The sequence below is a fragment of the Lygodium microphyllum genome, chromosome 28 (assembly GCF_053477565.2).
Source record: "Lygodium microphyllum isolate KBCC chromosome 28, Lygodium_microphyllum_v1.1.10, whole genome shotgun sequence".
Taxonomy (NCBI): domain Eukaryota; kingdom Viridiplantae; phylum Streptophyta; class Polypodiopsida; order Schizaeales; family Lygodiaceae; genus Lygodium; species Lygodium microphyllum.
This window is the reverse complement of record NC_141162.1, coordinates 62052164-62071685: the sequence shown is the minus strand read 5'-3', so window position 1 is coordinate 62071685 and position 19522 is coordinate 62052164. Positions and strand designations below refer to the sequence as shown.

The 19522-nt window shown below is 38.7% G+C and overlaps 1 protein-coding gene and 1 pseudogene across 2 annotated transcripts; one reads left to right on the top strand and one right to left on the bottom strand.

Moving 5' to 3' along the window:
- Nucleotides 1-7956: 7956 nt before the first annotated feature.
- On the bottom strand, nt 7957-8673 carry LOC148011530 (mitochondrial phosphate carrier protein 3, mitochondrial pseudogene; annotated as a pseudogene).
- A 6889-nt stretch (nt 8674-15562) lies between these two features.
- LOC148011529 (alcohol dehydrogenase 2-like) lies at nt 15563-19444 on the top strand. 2 transcript variants are annotated; one of them, XM_087670237.1, is made up of 10 exons: nt 15563-15602; nt 15766-15902; nt 16028-16065; nt 16193-16533; nt 16768-16850; nt 16981-17056; nt 17212-17273; nt 18079-18174; nt 18883-19044; nt 19177-19444. In XM_087670237.1, the coding sequence occupies exons 1-10, from the start codon at nt 15563-15565 to the stop codon at nt 19303-19305; spliced, it is 1164 nt and encodes a 387-aa protein (XP_087526363.1). In that variant the 3' UTR covers nt 19306-19444. The 2 variants fall into 2 exon arrangements, with proteins under 2 accessions (XP_087526363.1, XP_087526364.1); XM_087670238.1 differs by lacking the exon at nt 18079-18174 and having other exon boundaries at nt 19177-19441.
- Nucleotides 19445-19522: the final 78 nt, after the last annotated feature.

The window sequence follows — 19522 nt, the reverse complement described above, 5'->3', positions numbered from 1 at the left end:
TTATGTCAGACCCATGGTCAAGTAAAGCAACACAAGGAGTTTCACGCTCCCCTATTTTCACTACTGTTTTAGTGGTAGCTCCAGCTCAATGATTTCTTGTGTAGTGACTTCCAGGAATAAATCTGAGAGTCTCTTCTCCATATTGTTGCATTTTCCTTACTCCACCATGCATATTGCTATAAGATAATGCATTTTCAACCACTTTCTTCGCTTTTCCACTTGTTGTCCATTGATTAGTAGCATCCTACATAGACAATCGTGTACTTACTTCATGCTCATATTCAGCCCAAATACCCAAAAAAAACAGTTTCCTCTTCAAATTGTAGCAATGCACTAGTGGTATCACCAAGAAACAGACGATTCCTTTTAATTATGTCAATTATCTCATCATGAAATTCTCCCTTGGCAATGCCAAGCACCTCTCCCAAGGTAAATTCTACCCAATTGTTTAAGATCCATTCTTCAAGAACCTTATTAAGATTTGTGGCTGTCTCAATGTCAGATTGCAGCTTATATCCTAGCAGTTTCCCCTTCTTTTTGCCCTCTTGTTTGTTATCTTGTTTTTGCTTCTGACTGGCCTCTTCCATATCATGCTTGGGAGGTGGCTGATTTGCACCTTTAGGCTAATCCATATTTCTTTTTGTCATACTTTTAGATGTCCTTGCAATATCTTCATCTCTTTTTCGTTTTTCTTCCACAAGTACATCTGTGTTTTATACCATTGCTAAATATGCATACACTGAATATGCATCTACTCGTGATTCGCAACCAGTTATGCCACAAATGTCTTGCCCTGCATGAGACATTTCACTATCAACGACCTTTCTCTTTTCAGCTGCATGTAAAGCATGCATCCATATTTCAGCCTTTGGACCCCAACCATCACTTGGTCATGCATTCTATCCAACTCTAGACCAAAAGTAAAAGCATGTATTGCCGCATAAGCATTTCAGACAACCAAGTGTCAACTTCTACATAACTCCCTTTCCAAAATTCAAAGCAAGAGGAAATCTCATTTCTTGTGCATGGATCTTGCCATCTTTCCAAAAGATAAGCTGTCGTGCCAAGGCCTCCTGATAGGCAGCACAATCCTTTCTCTCGTGCTGCAAACTGTCACACCACATACATCTTTTTCCAGGCTTAGGGGCTGCTGCCCATCTCCTTTCCTCTTGTCCTTTTTCATCCAATTTTGCAACCTTCAATTGAAGATCCCACATCCCTTTGAGCAATTCATCTAAGACATATTTCCTACTAGAGGGAACAATAGTAGGTACAGCCATAGGGTTAGCCACAAAAGCGGGTGGCTTACTGGATACTTCAACTATCTTACCTGTAACAGTGGGCAAGCTAGAGACATGCAATCTTTCTCTTCTTCTATGTTTCTTCATAAGCGCAGTAACACCTTCCTTGATATGTCGCCACTCTGTTTTCAAACCTATCTTTGTAGTCGGATCCTCCAGCAAATCATCAAGCTTCTTTTGAAGCTTAGGATCAGCTGCTTGTAGAAACAATTCAATTTTCTAACTTGCAAGAGCTTGCTGTTCTACAAGATCCAACTACTCAAATCTACTTTCAAATTCTCTTAACAATTCTGTAGCCACAAGACCCTTATTAGGTTGTATAACCCACTCCTAAAAAGTCTTGTACGTAATCAAATTGGTGTCCTCAATGTAAAATTCTTCCCTGAGTGTCTTCTTGAAGGCTACCCAGTCAGCATCCTGCAAGTATAATTCAGTAATCCGTGCTTTCAGTTCATGAACATTGAGCCACTCCATGCACATTGAGCCACTCCAAAGAATTCCATCTTCTGAACATAGGTATGTACATATGCAGATACATTTCTACCATTGAGTAACTTCACCTCATGCTCAATTGCTTGCAAAGCATTCATCACAACACTTTCTATTTGAGTTGAAGCTTGCATCACCTATTGTTGTTGTACCTACATAAGCATATTCATATTTCTCACCAACTGTTGCAAAACATCACTGGAGATTGTGTTTGAAGGTTCTCCCATCTTATCTTTCCTTCTTCTGTGACAACCTTTCACGTCGGGTTCACCAATGTCGGAGGGGTTTTTGTCGAAAGGTCGAATTCACAGGGGATCAAAAGTAGAAGGAAGTAGAGATAGGAGATGGAAGAGAAGAAAGAGAATACACAAGTGGTAAACACGACAAAAACAAATCACAATGAATTGAAACAATATGTATTGAAAGAACCTAGAATCTTTGCTCTACTCAGAAGCAATCTCCAAGCATTAATTCTCTTGGAGCTCCTTTGTAGACCAAAAATGTGGATATGAAAAATCAGCTCTTTCTCTGTTGCCCAGAACTAGAATCTAATGGCTCCGTTGGCTTCGAAAGGGGGGTAAAATTGCAGGACACCTGCGGACACCTGATCATGGATCTCCCAGATCACTTCTTCTTCTTCTTTCACTTCCATCTGCAGTTTTCAGCTTGTTTACAACGATTGTGACGCGTGCGATTTCGTCAATCTATCCTTCTTGTGAAAATCCCCTAATTGGCTGAAAAAGCAACTAGCTTTTTGCATGCCATCCTAATCTAGAAGCTTTTTCTAACTTTTTCAGATTTTTACAATAAATAATATAAAAAATAGACTAAAATGATCCAAAAATCTAGTATTTTTGGATAATTCATGTAACTTGTACTAGTACTAATGGCTCAGATCACATTGACTCTCTAGATCAATAGAGAAGTCAGATGATGATGCATTCCATACATTTTCACACTATGTCCTCATAAAATCATGACACCGTGTTTGGATCCGTTACTCGTCGTCGGCTCTCTTGCTCGAACCTTGCCATGATACCACAATCTGTTATGGAGAGCATTTTGTCAATACGGTCCATGCGCACGTTGCACTATATATTTTGTATTGTATAGTGAAACACTCAATTAGTTGCCATATATAAAATATAGATACGAAAAACCCTAAATACTCATCACCTTTAGACTACATCCCCTCAAGAATTCCCACTCCTTGCTTGAGATCTCCACCCCTTCACGAGATGCTACAGTCAAAGCTCCATGCAACCATCACATTGACATAAACCGCAACATCTCCTCCATGCCCTCGGGATATCAAATCAGTCGATGGCATGTACTATGTCGAAATTCAGATCGTGCTTCCTCTCGATCTTTCCTAGCTTATTGGTACCTAGCAAGCCACGTCTCCATATGGGCATGGTGCAACATACAAAAGTGATTCACTTTCTCCTCCATTGCAGCATCCATTCTTTTTTCTATCCCATTTTCAACCATTACATCTTTGGTCAGTCTATCATCATCCTTCAGTGACCATAGTATACTATTATCTGAATCCACCGTTGGTAGCCATTGTGAGATATGCACTAGCACCTTAGACACCAACCAATCTTCACCCATGCTACCTTCTGGCCAAGTTCGTTGTCGCATAAAGCCTTTCACGGTTTTCATGAAGTGCTCGAAGAAGAACATCCATCGCGTATGGACATGTCCAGTAATCTCCACTTCATCTACAAGATGCACAAGAAGGTGGATTTGTATTATGAGAATGCTTGTAGGCAGGTATTTCTCAAAGAGACAGACCGTCTCCACTGCTCCCCGCCTCGCGGATTCGATAGAGGACGTCTTAATCTCCTTCTGTGAGATCCATTGCACTAAATTTGACAACCTATAAATCTCCTCGCGTATTTTTGAAGTATAGCATGCTGCGATCGCGATCGGTAGTACAAACTACCACAAATGAGAAAGCATTATGAACAACAACTACACTCCAAATAGCAAAATACGCAGGCCACTTACAATCCATTGTAGTACAAACCTGGCATATCTTATGCCAATCATGGGATTCTAGCCCCAATAATTGGTTGTCTTTAGAAAACGCAGACCTAAGCAAACGTATCATACCCATCAGAGTGCGGATAGACTTGACTATTTGCTTCATAATGCACTCTTCTTTAGTGGACAAAGCCCAAAGAGTGTGAGGTAGCTGCAAACAACCATTAGTGGTTGATCCGTAAGTGGGTCCAATACGACAGCTCGTAGAAAATTGAGAACCATCACATTCCACTTGGATATGACTCCGTGTGGACCATTTTAAGCTCGTACCAACTTTGGGCATTCAATATGTGTTGGAGGTTGTCCAAGAAAACCTTCCCTGAGTTCATGACCCTCTAGCAAGAAAATAGTGTATCCTTGATATATCATCTTCTTCATGGTTTGTGATCTTCGGGAGTCTAACTGTGGCCCACACAATGGACATGCATGATAACCTGAGGTAACCAAACGTGTCCTAATACCTCTAGCCAGTGAATACAAACTTGAATGAGCTATGATAGATATTACCAACAAGAACGGAAGCCTACTTACCTGAGCACTCTCCGAATCCTCGAAATTCATGCATCATGCACATGAGAATGGCTCGAATATTGGCAAACAGTCGACCATCGCCCTTGCTCTCCACCCACCCACAAATCAACGTATGTCGGAGTGTTTCCCGTCTCGTGGTATTACACCGGACCTCACCACCACTCTCTCTTTGTTTTTTATCCATTCATTCTCTTCTCTTCTTCCATCTCTCTCTCTTTTACTCTTTCTTTATTATGCTGTATGTTTATTCCCTCTCTCTTGTTCCTTCTTCCTTTTTCTCTTCCTCCCTCTCTCTCATTTCCTTTAACAAAACATATCTCTCTCTCTACTACCAATTTCCTTTAACAAAACATCTCTCTCTCTCTATATCACTACCACTACCACTACCACTATAAACAAGAAAAGAAGAAGAAAGAAAACAACAACTACTACTACAAAAAAAAACAAGAAAAGAAGAAAAAACTACTACTACTACCACTACTACAATAATAACAAAAAACAAGAAAACTAAACAACAATAAACAAGAAAAAAAAAACTATTACTACTACTACTACAACAACAAACAAAAAAACCACTACTACTACTACAACCACAACTACGATTACTACGACTATGATAAACCACTAGCACTAGCACTAGCACTACCACTATCACTACCACTACCACTACCACTACCACTACAATAAATAAGAAAAGAAGAAGAAAGAAAACAACTACTACTACAAAAAAAAAAACAAGCAAAGAAGAAAAAACTACTACTACTACCACTACTACAATAATAACAAAAACAAGAAAACTAAACAACAATAAACAAAAAAAAAAACTATTACTACTACAACAACAACAACAAACAAGAAAATCACTACTACTACTACAACCACAACTACGATTACTACGACTACGACTACAACAAACCACTACCACTACAACTACCATTACCACTACCACTAACACTACCACTACCACTACCACTACCACTATAATAAACAAGAAAAGAAGAAAAAACAACAACAATAATAACTACTACTACTACTACAATAACAACAAACAAGAAAAGAATAAAAAACTACTACTACTACTATTACTACTACAACAAAAAACAAGAAAACTAAACAACAATAAATAAGAAAAGAAAAAAACTACTACTACTACAACAACAACAAACAAGAAAACTACTATTACTACTACTAGTACTAGTACTACAATCACGACTACGACCACCACAACAACTCTCTCTCTCTCTTCTACTACCACTACCACTACTACTACCACTACAATAAACAAGAATAGAAGAAATATCAACAACAACAACAACAACAACTACTACTACCCCTACTACAATAACAACAAACAAGAAAACTAAACAACAATAAACAAGAAAATAAAAAAAACTACTACTAGTACAACAACAACAATAACAACAAACAAGAAAACCACTACTACTATTGCTGCTACTAGAACCACGACTATGATGACTACGACTATCACAACAACAAACCACTACCACTACAATAAACAAGAAAAGAAGAAAAAACAATAACAACACAACAACAACAACTACTACTACAATAACAACAAACAAGAAAAGAAGAAAAAACTACAACAACAATAACAACAACAACAACAAACAAGAAAACTAAACAACAATAAATAATTTTTTTTAAAAAAAACTACTACTACTACTACTACAACAAACAAGAAAACTACTATTACTACTACTACAATCATGACTACGACGACTATGACCACAATTACGACTACCACAATAACAACAAACTAGAAGAGAAGAAATTAAACAACTACTAATATTATCATTATCACTACCACTACTACTATTACGACTACCAAAACAACAACAAACAAGAAAATAACAAATTAAACAACAACTACCACTACCGCTACCGCTACTACGACAACCACAAAATCAACAAACAAGAAAATAAGAAATTAAACAATAACTACTGCTACCACTACCACTACCATTACCACAACAACAATAAACAATAAAAAAAGAAAATAAGAAATAAAACAATAACAACAACCTCTCTCTCCCTCCCTCTCCCTCTCCCTCTCTTTCTCTCTTTCCCTATTATGTTTAATGTTTTTTCTCTCTCTCTCTCCTTTTCTCTCTTCCTCTGCCTCTCTCATTTCCTCTCGCTCCCTCTCCCTCTCCCTCTCTTTCTCTCTTTCCCTATTATGTTTAATGTTTTCTCCCTCTCTCTCTCTCTCATTCCTTCTTTTCTTTTCTCTCTTCCTCTCCCTCTCTCATTTTCTCACCCTCTCTCAATACATATGATTTAAAAAAAAAACAAGTAAAAGAAAAAGAAAAAATAGAAAAACAAAGCAAGAAGGAACAATGCACTCACCGTAAAGGCCCGAGGATGGATTCAACGGCTCCTCTTCGCGACGGCGGCTCCTCTTTGCCCTTCATACACTTCCTTGTCTTCTTCGGGAATGGCAACCGCGGCGGTGAGAAGCTTTCATTCTCCCTCTTTCTCTCCCCCTTCCTCTCAAATGCAAGATGGAGTTCACTCTCCCTTTCGCTCTCTCTTTTGTTTACTCGCGCAAAATAATGTGCTCGGGTTTCGGCCCACGTTTTTTTCGTCTAAGCACCGTCGCTATTTGTGTCGTGACGCAAATAGCGACGTCACTATTTTGCGTCAGAAAGTGCCATCGCTATGCCTCCATATCCTTGTAGTGTCAAAGAGATAGACCATCTCCACTGCTCCCGGCCTTGCGAATTCAATAAAGGATGTCTTGATCTCCTTTTGTGAGATCCATTGCACTAAATTTGACAACCTGTAAATCGCCCCATGTATTTTTGAAGTAAGGCATCTTACAATTGTGATCGATAGTACAAATTGCCACAAATGAAGAAGCATTACGAACAACAACTACAATCCAAATAGCAAAATACACAGGCTACTTACAATCCATTCATAGTACAAACCTGGCATATCTTATGCCAATCATGAGATTTTAGCCCTGATAATTGGTTGTCTTTAGAAAACGTTGTCGTAGAGTTCACGCAAGGGCTGCAGAACACGGGGTTCAAGATACAGCAAGAGAAGAGGCTAACAAGAAGAATTCAAATATTTGATGCCAAATTTCACTATATTTCTTGTCAAGAGTGTTACAAGAAATTCATGATCAGAAAATTCTGGTGACAGTTACATTGATCAGAAAAATGGACATTATCTAGTAATCCAGTCAAACATATCTCTTAGTGCAGAGAATCATCTGTTGTACAACACATCTGATTTCTGATGTTCATAGAGGTTTCTATCAAATACAGATTACATCAGCATATACATTTTGTAACTTGACAATTGCCTGTTCAGCAGAAGATTTCAGAAGATCAAGAGATCTGAAAGAATCTATGTACTAAAATCTGCCATATTCTAGAGTATCAAGTGTCCACATCTGAAATTGTATAAGCATAAGAATTGCCGTTCTCTGTTTGCCATCACGACCTATTCTTCCAGAAACGATGCATGAATGTCTTATAGCATGTATATGTGGAGGTTTCAGACATTCCAGTTCAGCCACACACCCTGTTCTTCAATTCAACATTAATTGCATTGATCACCTCCTTCGTACATGAAAAGCAGTTACAACAGGCTGTGCACCCTTAGAGTTGTTTAGGAAAGACACAAGATTGTCAGCTGGATGTGAGACAATGGCACAGAAAACTCCTGTAATGTAGCCATCAGCAAAGCTAATTGCAAGCTGAGTAAGTTTTGAGCACTCTTCTTTGGGAATAGGCACAACATTCTTATACAGCAGCTCAACCGTTTTCTCAAAGCATGTAAACTTCATCATAGTGTATGGAATCTGGTGTCCCCATAATGGAATAAGACCCTTATAAAGGCCTGGGTAGCCCTTGGATTCAACAAACTTGGGAAATCCATCAGCCAAGTCTCTGGTAAAACCTGGCTGGGTTTGAACACGAACTTTCACATCTTCAAAAGGACATAAACCAATGTCAGAAATGAATTCTGCAGAAGCTGATTCCGCCAGGTCAATAAGGGTCTTGTACTATTCAGCGTTCTCTGGTCCAGCCAAATTAGTATAGTACTTCTTAAAGTACTCGTGGAATCCAAACTTGGCGAATTCTGTCAAAGAATTGTGTAAAGATTCGATCAAGAAACCCAAATTCCGAGTCACACTACGACTGAGCTCAGCACGGAGAGGCATTAACAGCATGTCCAAGCTAAAGTCCCGCCTTAAGAACCAGAAATTCTTCTGGAAAGAGAACTTGAGGCGAAGGTCGATCGGAAGGCTGGAGTTCTCTGCTCTCATGCACCATAGCAAAAACCCTAGCTTTTCTTTGTGCCTACCTGCCTCAGTGTATGAGTCTGTGGGAAAGCTTCCGTGCGAGTTCAACAATATAGCACGATGGCCATTTAACACCTCTGTCTCTCCTGCAAAAAGATGGGTAGACGTCTGAACTGTTGTTGAGCGTCTCGTCACAAAATGCAGTCCAACCAGGTCTTCATACAAGAGACGGCCATGTCCTCAACGGTAATCCCCATTCATAGCAATGTTCGCGCCTCGGAGCTCTTCCGTCGCCTGTACAATGGCTTGATAACACCATCCACAACCGCCAAACTTATCAGTTGTCGCCCTGCAGTCCTCTAGTCTGGAGCTCGTCTTGCAGGAAGCGCCTCCATGCTTTGCAAACCCGAATCACGAAGATGATGACGTCGTCTATTGCAAAGCTTTCTTTATCTTTGCAGTGGCTTTTTCAACTGCAGGTCGGCCCTTGAACACGTCCTTCACCATAGCGTCTTCTCACCCGTTGTTGTCATACTTGGAGTCTTCTGTAGGCTTCATCAACTTGCCACCTTCAACATCTGGCTTCTCCCCTCCTCCTTCATTGTCGTTTTTCCACATGGCTTCCTCCACAGATTGAAAAAAATGTCACCAAATTCCCCTGTGATTTTTTTTAGTCATGCCGTCCTTCATCTTTTTCCACGAAGGCCCCTAAAAAAAATCCCTTCTTTTTTTTACCCAAAATATGCTTTTTCCCTCCAAAAACAGTTTTTGAAACCAAATTAGTCTTCTCTTCTCCTCTTTTAGTTGAGCAGGAATAAAATAAGACCTCCTCTTTGACAAGATAATTTCTGTACACCCTTACAAGATCTAAGCACCATCATTGATTTTGACTTTGAGGTTTATGTTTGAAGTCATGCATTGCCCCTTTGACAGTCAGCTTTACAAGAGTAATCTGCGCATAAACTTCGACTTCGGCCTTGAAAATTGGATGGCAAAATACTTCCTCGGTGCTTCACTAATGCTTTACTCGCTTAAGCAGCTTTTGAGAGACTTCCTTCAACTCTATGTCATGGGAACTTTTGAACTTAGATGATCACTTCCACAAACCTTCCTTTGATTCCATAATTCCCTGCACTTTTCTTAGAGATCATCATTGAAATTATCAGTTTGATAATGTCCTTTGGCATCAGTTTTTCATATTTTTCCAATACACACACATCATGCATCCAAACAAAATCATACACACACACTAACGGAATATATACATTGGATGTGGATTATCATAATGCATCTCACACACAATGAATCACACACAGAAAATAACACAAATGCACAACAAAAGAAATGGAGGTGTATACGACTCGGATGCGCAGCAACACGACAACGTGGACCTGAGAGAATGCATCATACCCATCGCAGTGTGGATAGACTTGATAATTTGCTTCACAATGCGCTTTTCTTTAACGGACAAAGCCCAAGGAGCGCGAGGTAGTTGCAAACAACCATCAGCACTCGACTGCAGCCAAAGCACCTCTATCTTGCCTACCTCCTTCAAAACCATTTGTGCCCTTGCAGTGTCTCTCTTTCTTGTGATGTGGTCCCATAGTAAGTTGCCCACGTTCTTGAAAATATGCATGGGATCCAACAAGTGGTTGATCTGTTAGTGGGTCCAATATGGCAAGTCATAGAAAATTAAGAACCGTCGCATTCCTCTCTCATTTCCTCTCTTTCTCTCTTAGTACACATCATTTTTTACAAAAACAAGCAAAAGAAAAGGAGAAAAATAGAAAAAAACCAAGAGGAAGCAATGCACACACCGCAAAGGCCCGAGGATGAATTCGGTGGCTCCTCTTTGTGATGGCGGCTCCTCTTCGCCCTTCCTGCACTTCCTTCTCTTCTCTTTGCAAATGGTGGCGACCATGGTGGTGAGAAGCTCTCCTTCTCCCTCTTTCTCTCCCTTTCCCTTTCAAATGCACGATGTAGTTCACTCTCTCTTTTACTCCCTCTTTCGCTCTTTCGCACAAAATGCCACGCTCGGGTTTCGGCTCACTTTTTTTTGCCTCAGTACCATCGCTATTTTCATCGCTAGTGATGTAAATATCGATACCGCTAATTTGCATTGGAAACAACCATTGCTATACTTCTATATCCTTGTAGTAACTCATATTAAAACTCCCACAAGAGGGTGGTTCCTCCTCTTTGAATATTGGCCAAGAGATTAATCCATATGAGCATTACTCCTACATGTAGATAGAGTAGCTTGCAAGTTAAATGAACAATTGTGCTTGATCCCATTGGGACCCTCCTCCTTGATAACCCCACCAAAATGGAGGACTAAATGAGTGTTTAAGTGTGAAATAGCCTAGAATTTTATGAACACACAATAAGAACATAGGTTTCCAACCAAGCAATGCACCTAGCAAGACTCGAACCCATAACACAATCATGAGGCCATGTTTCAACTACTATGCCATCATATCTATGACCAAGCTACACATGTCTTATATTTCTATAAGATTTCCCTTGAGTTTTGAAGCACCATTAGGATTTTCATTTCTATCTTTGTTATGATCTACTATACATGCATAAAGATGAGTATGAACACATCAACCAAACTTAGATTGTGGGACCACACTTGTTTCTGAGAAAAGTTTTATCTTTGTAATTGACAAATATGGTCTTAAAAGCATTATCTTTAGTATCATATCTACTCTTATTATAAAAGTCGTCATATTGATATCCATACTTTTCCTCTATAGAAAAAGCCATTTTAGTCTATTAGAAATCAATTTTTATGCCAAATTTTTTTATATTAGGTGATCATTATGATTTTGATAGCTCAAAGATAACCCTATTTTTCACCTGAGTTGTTTGATGACCCTTATTTTTAGTCTAAAAAGTGAAAATTTTCCTTTTATAAGAACATTGATCATAAGATAGGATTTGACTTTATAGTTGACAAAGCTTTTCTTAAAAGCATTACCTAGAGCACTATATTTCCTCTTATCATACATATCAACATAAATGCAAAAAAATTTAATGTGGCTTTTTATAAGGTAGTGTGTAAGTTATTATTTTAAAACCTTAAATTTATATGTACCAATCAATTCTTGCACAAAGCCTTCTTGTTTATTGAAAGTGTCAATACTTCTAAGGTAAGGGTAATGAGAGGGTAACTTCTCTAGAACATATTCAATAAAACAAAGATAAGCCATATTGCATTCATCCCAATCAACCTAAGATCTCTCTTTCTCATTTGTAGAAGAAAACTATCTACTGAAAGCACACTCGAATTCACGCCATGTATAAGCCTGGAATTAATATACTAATTCCATAGGGATAAGATCGTCTTGATAGAAAAAATGGGAGACATAACGTGGATAATTTTATCATATTAGGTAGTGACTTATGCACATTGAGTTGACAAGGGGTTGACTAAAATAGGGAGTGATGAGAGTTCTTATGAGCATGACTACCAAGGCCCCTAGACCAGGTTGATTCATCTCATTTCAAACTCAAGGTAGAATGGTGCCCATCTCAAGACATTAAGTACAACAACAGCTACTCCAACTAATTAGCAAATCTAGATATGCCCAAATGTTCTATATAAATGCATGATAGCCTCTTCTAAAGGTGTAAATTTAATGCCTTTATTATTGAGGTGTAAATCAAGTAGGGAGCACATAGTAGCATGTGATAATTACAATCCTAAATTTTCAAAGAGGTAATTCTTTGAAAGATTTATGTTAGGCTCATAATTTTTTCTTTTTGTGAATCTATTTGTTTAGACGTATGAAACCCCCCTACAACAGTTCTTTCTTGATGGTAGTTGAATAATGCTTAATGGACCCCTTTGTTTTTGCTGATTTATGTGACTTAAATGTTGTCTCCTTCTTTTTCTATCACATTGGACTCCATCTAGCTATCTTTTTGTAGCTTGTTGAGACACAACTAGGAAAATTACATGAGCTTATCTCTAAACGTTCAAAGACTCAAGTGGAACATTAAAACTCCATTAACACCATTACTATTTTCTATGAAGAATGCAAAAAACTTTTATCTCAATAAGGCAAGTAATAAGTGAGTGATAGAATGCATAAAATTGCAAATTGACATGTGAGGTTTACTTGAAACAATGCTACTAAGAAAAGTCGCAAGTTGGAACTTCTCTTGAATCTAATTCTATGAGTATTTTAAATGCGTCCATTTTCTAGAAAGAATAATCCAAATTAAAGGGCTTCATGTATGTGAACATTTGACCAAAGATTGACTTCTCTTTGAGTACACATGTGAGATTCAAACTAAATATTGAAGTTAGGACTTTTTTTAATGGCACCATGAAAAAGACTCTAAGCGTCTCTCCTTAGATATAGTATCACTCCAATGTCAAGATTGTGGGAGAGAAGGAAGGAGTCTCACTTGTAGCTTCCTTGCTTGCACAATGGGGGAATACACACAAAGGTGGAGGCTGAAAACAAATTTCCTCTTCTTAGTTGTGTAAGCCAAAAAGAACTCTCATACAAAGAAAATAGAAGAGCCCTATATATGGGTCTCAAACCAAACTCAACTAACTAAGGTGGCATACTAACTGAGCTACGAACTAGAGTAGATAAGGATAGATGTCATCTAGCTATTATTCATGTGTGGTGTACCAACCGCATCTGCAACTAACAAGTCGGTGACATAAATGCACAACGGTCACCCTGGCATATCACAAGTGGAGCTCGATATCTCAACATCCAATGTGTGCCAACCCTACATCTAACACTCAGCTTGTCCAAAAGTAGAGTAATAACCCCATAAGGGAAAATCCTTTTTTGACCTTGAGTTCAAACCATTCAAGATTGCTTGCATTAAATTAGCAAATATTAAAAGCATGGAAAAGGCTCCAAGTGTGTCTCTTTAGACATAACATTACTCAAACATGTGCCAACCCTATTAGGCTTGGGGCAATAGCTTCACATTTGACTGAGCTTGTGCAAAAGGTACTATAAAATCCCCACTAAGATTGGGTTTCAACAATTCAATATCACTTGCATTTGGCAAATATTAGAAGCTTGGCATTGGATGGCCCATGGTCAATATATGAGGAGTACGGATGACTCAAATACCACCTTTCCATGCTGTAAAGTTATAAAATCTATGGTGAATCCTAAGTTGCTCCACACAAAAGTAGTCTATGGTGTATAATAAATCAAAGTGTGGTGAATCTTTTTGAAAAGATTTATATCAAAATCAAAGACTTTTGAATACAAATTCGATCTTTTTTCAAGAAGAAGGCTTCAAATTTGAATTTTTGAAAAAGTTAGCAAATCATCACTGATAATGACCCCATATAATACTCACATTCATGGTGTATTTTTATATACCTTAATTATCTATTTCTAATGATTATTAGATTATTTGTGCATATACTTAACTTGAGAGTGATAAGAAACCCCTTACACTATACTAAAGGGTTAATGCTATATACCCCCTCCCTTGCACCCCCTAAAAAGAAAAAAGGAAAGAAAATAAAAGGCTTGAAATAAGAATAGTAAGTTTATTAGTAAGTAGCATGGCAGTTATAAGTAAAATATATGTGATTGAAACTCTACTCTCATTGATTAGCACTTGAGGCTACGTTACTATCATAGTTAATGTCTCTACAAGAAGCTCTACCACACGAGTTGTATAGTTTTGAAGTGTTCAAAAGAAATCAAGCTATTTAGCTATAAAGGAAGAGTTGCATGAGATGTATCTTGGGGCATCCAACTTAGCTGTTAGGGTTTTCTTGCTTTGACCAATAAGTATTTGCATGAAATTCTAGTCCAATTCCAATAGTTAAGTTAATTTTCTTGGAGAAAACTTTAACATTGTATTAAAAGTAGAAAAGGATTTACATCCAAAGATGGGGACTTCCAACATTTTAGTGAGTTTCTGACTCAAACCCTAGTCCACTTCCAACACTTGACGTAGCTTAAATGGGTAGTACTTTCCATGAGATGTGAATTGTTTGCTATACAACTTGTACAATTTCTCCCTCAAAATTTTTTAACTTGAAATTGCAATCTAGTTCGAATACTTGAGAGTTGATTGAAAAATTGAATACTTCTACTTCCCTTCCAACACTTGAAGTAGCTTCAATAAGGTAGTAGCTTCCATGAGATGCTACTTTTTGGAAGTACAACTTGAATAGTTTTATGTTGTGTTGTATGTCAATACTATACTGCTTAGGCTATGAAGGTAGAGCAGCATGAGAACTGTCTCTCATCATCCACCAATGCGGGTTGGTAGTAAGGGTTTTACATGGTCAACAAGGTGCATAAGTGCAAGGATGTGGATTTTTTCCATCAACTTGTAGAAGAAAATTTAGATAAATTCCCAATAGAATTTCCCACATTGTGAATTGCAACAACATCATGAGCTAGGTGTGGTTGGGGCCAATGCGAGAGTCTACATACATCATGAGCTTTTGCAAGGGAAAGACTACATGCATAACTAGGTACGGTTGGGGCAACGGGTTGTCAGCCTCAAGAAGTGGGCCTGCTTGCCCCAAGCCGCAACTAAACTAGGTGTGTGGTAGGCTTTTTGAGGAGAAAAGGCTGAAATATTGGACACTACATGGGAAAGAGCCCCTTTGCACGCATAAGAAAATGTCAAAAACTTTGTGTGAATTGGTGAATTGGTCATTGTGGTGACTTGTGAGGACTATGGTCCTCTCTCTCTCTCTCGATGTTTGAATATTCATAAGACAGCGTTGAAAGAAGGGGCCGCTCGAGGCCCCATCGAGCCCACGTGTGACACGTGGCAACATGGCTCTACACCTCTCTCTCTCTCTCTCTCTGGTCTATCAATCTATATATTTGCCAAATTTATTATTTATAAGCTGTATCTCTAAACACACATAATGCGCACCTTATCAGACACCACGATGCCTAATTCGACAGCAGGACAGGTGATAACATGCAAAGGTACGTAGCTGCCATTCTCTGTTCATCATCACCTCCTTCCAAACTATAGTTCCTATGCATTTGGAACTGTATTAGTCCTTGCCTTACATCGTAACATATTGATTTTATACGATGAGAGCAGCCAGTGATTTTTTCTGTTTCTGATCCCCCCCCTCCGCCATAGCTGCTGTGGCCTGGAAGCCCAAGGAGCCCCTGGTTATCCAGGAGGTGCAAGTGGATCCCCCGCAGGCTGGCGAGGTCCGAATCAAGATCACGCACACCTCGCTCTGCCACAGCGATATGCTTGTGTGGGAGAACGAGGTAATGTATGCGGCCATTGCTGATTATTTTTATTGTGTCAGGGTTTCTTGCTCCTAAGTACGACGGCCAGCAGGTTGATAGCTGATGAGCATTCTCCTTCTTGTTTGTGGGGTGATTAATGGCAGGGTGCCTTTCCTCGGATTCTCGGACACGAGGCGGCCGGGTGAGGATGGCTTGGGTCTGATCATGAGAGAGAGAGAGAGAGAGAGAGATTGATGAAGCTTGCATGATGGTCTCTGGACTGAGAAAGACACTGAGAGATGATCGTGTACTGCATATCCAAATTGCAGGATTGTGGAGAGCGTGGGCGAAGGCGTGACAGATTTGAAAGAAGGGGATCATGTCCTCCCAGTGTGCACAGGCGAGTGTGGGGATTGCCGCCAATGCAAGTCGGATAAGACCAATCTCTGCGCCAAGCTCAAGGTGGATCCCGGCCGGACTTTCATGCTGCATGATGGGAAGTGCCGCTTCTGGATACGAACCAGCGAGGGGGAGCAGATCCCTGTTTACCATTTCCTGAACGTGTCGAGCTTCTCGGAGTACACGGTGGTGGATGTTGGCTGTGTTGCGAAGGTCAATCCGGATGCACCTCTCGACAAGATCTGCCTCTTCTCCTGTGGAATCTCCACAGGTGGGGTCAGAGTTTACCAGTTGCACTGTATATTTCTGAAGGCTGTCACAGCCAATCATTTAAAAACTATGATACGAGCATCTTTAAAGCTACAATCATCTGAAAATCTTGATGAGCCATTGTCCGTTTGTCTGTCTCTCTGCACACGCGCGCGCACACACACATGTACTAGTTCCAGCTATCATGTACTTATGTTGATTTCATGATCATTCAACAAGTGTGTGTACATTATAGGACTTGGAGCTGCCTGGAACTGTGCCGAGGTGGAGAAGGGATCTACTGTTGTTATCTTTGGGCTGGGAGCTGTGGGTTTAGCGGTAATTCATGGGGTTAAAATTTCCGAGCTTTCATGTCTGCTTATGTGTTTCCCACAAACAGAAAAGGGAAATGAAGAATGGTTTGCTCTCATCTGCTGTCCGATCGTGTGCTCTCCCTTCTGTTGTTTAGGTTGCGGTTGGATCCAAGAGTGCCGGGGCATCGCGTATCATCGGGATCGACATCAACCCAGCAAAATTTGACACAGGTGCACAAACAGCGGCAAGGGTTTTACTCTGAGCAAATAAGTAATTAACCGGACAAGAAAGATTTGCTCTGATCAGAACAAGTTATGATATGTTACTGGCCATAGGAATGAAGTATGGCTTCTCTTTTGTCTCATGGGTTGTGTGTGAATGACAGCCAAACAGTTTGGTGTTACCGAATTTATTAATCCTCGGGATCATACCCAACCAATTTCAGAGGTATGCCTTTTTTCTCTAACCCTTTATTGTTTGAAAATATTACATTCATATCATTCTCAGAATGACACTTTGGGTGACCTTTTATTCCAGATGTAAGGCTCTTTTCTCTAACCATTAATTGTTTGAAGATTCTATCTTATTAATATTTCAGTATGACGCTTTCAATGACCTTTTACTAGAAAGCAATGTTCACTAAAAGCCGAGGATTAATAAAACATGGATTGGAAAAATCTTAGAGAAACACTTGCAAAATAAAGAATAATATGTTTAGAACCTTCAAGTATACAAACTTTTAGGTGTAAACTGGCAAATTTGTGATTTGATTAATTACAAAATCCCTCCAAAAGTTTTAAGTTAAAAAGCATTCGTATCTGCTACCAAAAATGTTTTTCATGAACACTCTTATTGAGCCCCTTGGGAAGGGGCTCTTAGAAAGGTAAGACTTTTGGAGGAGGTTGCAACTTATCGAAATCACCATTCAAGAAGTAGATAGAATGCTTTGGAACTTTTCCAAAAAATAAAAAATTTGCATTGATCCTAGGTATCTTCATTGCTAAAAAGAGCATCCTATCTCATGACGTGATTTGGTCTTACAATGCATGAATTGTAGTGGTCCTACTAATATCACATGATGTGCATCGATTTGGTGTGTTTATGATGCTTGCATAGAGGATAGTAGTATTTTATGATATGATTTAGTGTGTATTGAATGCATAGCAATAGCAAATAATAGTATTATGAATGCAATAGTCCTTTTTGGTAAAGTATATGTAACTACATTCACTTTTTGCTTGTGTACAAGCAGGTGGTAAAGGATTTGACTAGGGGGGGTGCTGCCTATTGTTTTGAGTGTGTGGGCAATGTTGACCTTATGTTATCTGCATTTGAAAGTTGCCATGAGGCTAGTTTACTCTCTCTCTCTCTCTCTCTCTCTCTCTCTCTCTACGCTCCGAATAACAAATAGTAAATATAAAACTCATTCTCATTCAAAAAAAAGAACATGTTAATTGTATTGTGAATTATTAAGGAACAATGGGGGCAAAAAATATATGCCTATCAATAATGTGGCTTCATTTTATGAATATATTATACTCATCTCAAGCTTGTGCAATTACATTGAGCTCTCAAATATAGTGCATTATTGAAGATCTCTTGATAACTTATTCGAATATGACTCTTTTCACATGATACAAAGTAGTTTACCACTCTTAAAGTTTTGATATATTGAGATGAGAGTGCTTAAGTCACTCTTGGAAAAAGAAAGTGATAGCTTTCTTTAAAGGAGAGTAGTATCTTTAGAAAAAAAAATGGGAATATTGTTCCCTCTTTTCACATTTTTGTATTTTAGTTGCTAGAAGTTATGTGCTTTCTTATGTTTTGTAAAATTACAGGCAAGTTTCCTTGACTTGTCTCATCTTAGATAGCGATTCTTGAATGAGTTGTTTTTCTTAATATTTGTGTTAGTCACCATGATAGAGCACTAAGAGGTGTAACCAAATCATAGCAATTTACTCATGACACTAGTAACATTCTAAAATATCCTCTTATAATGTGGATAAGATTGTGGTGCAACTCTTCGACTAACATATATATATTTTTATTCGTGGAGGGATGGGGCAAGACAATTTTGGTCGGTATAGAAGTTCGGCCAGAAAAATTGCTACATATGCATCCCATCCAATTGTTTGCAGGAATTCAAATCAGATCCTCCATTTTTGGTGAATTCAAAAGGTCACAAATTCCAAAACTTGTGGACATGTATATGGAGAAGGTATATTAACTTTGTTTTTTACACATGTTTTCAAAAGTTATAGATAAATTTCAATTTTTACATATCATCTAACATGCGCTAACATTGTTTTTGTTGTAAACTTTAATAATTGGGTGGGCAAATCACATGAAGACATTAAAAGTCGATGACTTTGTGACACACGAGCTACCATTTGAACAAATCAATGATGCTTTCAAACTTCTTCAAGAGGGAAAAAGTTTGCGATGTGTCTTGCATATGATGCATATCCCCAAAATGTAATTCAAAATATGTTGTCCAACATGAATGCTCGTACACTGTTTTTAGTCCAATAAGTATCAATTACTTATATCGATTAGCATCGACAAAATTTTAACACATGGAAAGTAACGTGAGAAATGCTAATAGGAGGCACCATGAAACTTTGTACAACATTCCATATATATTTTAATGGTGAAATATTTATTGTTCAATTAGTGTAGGGTCATCTTTGCAAGTC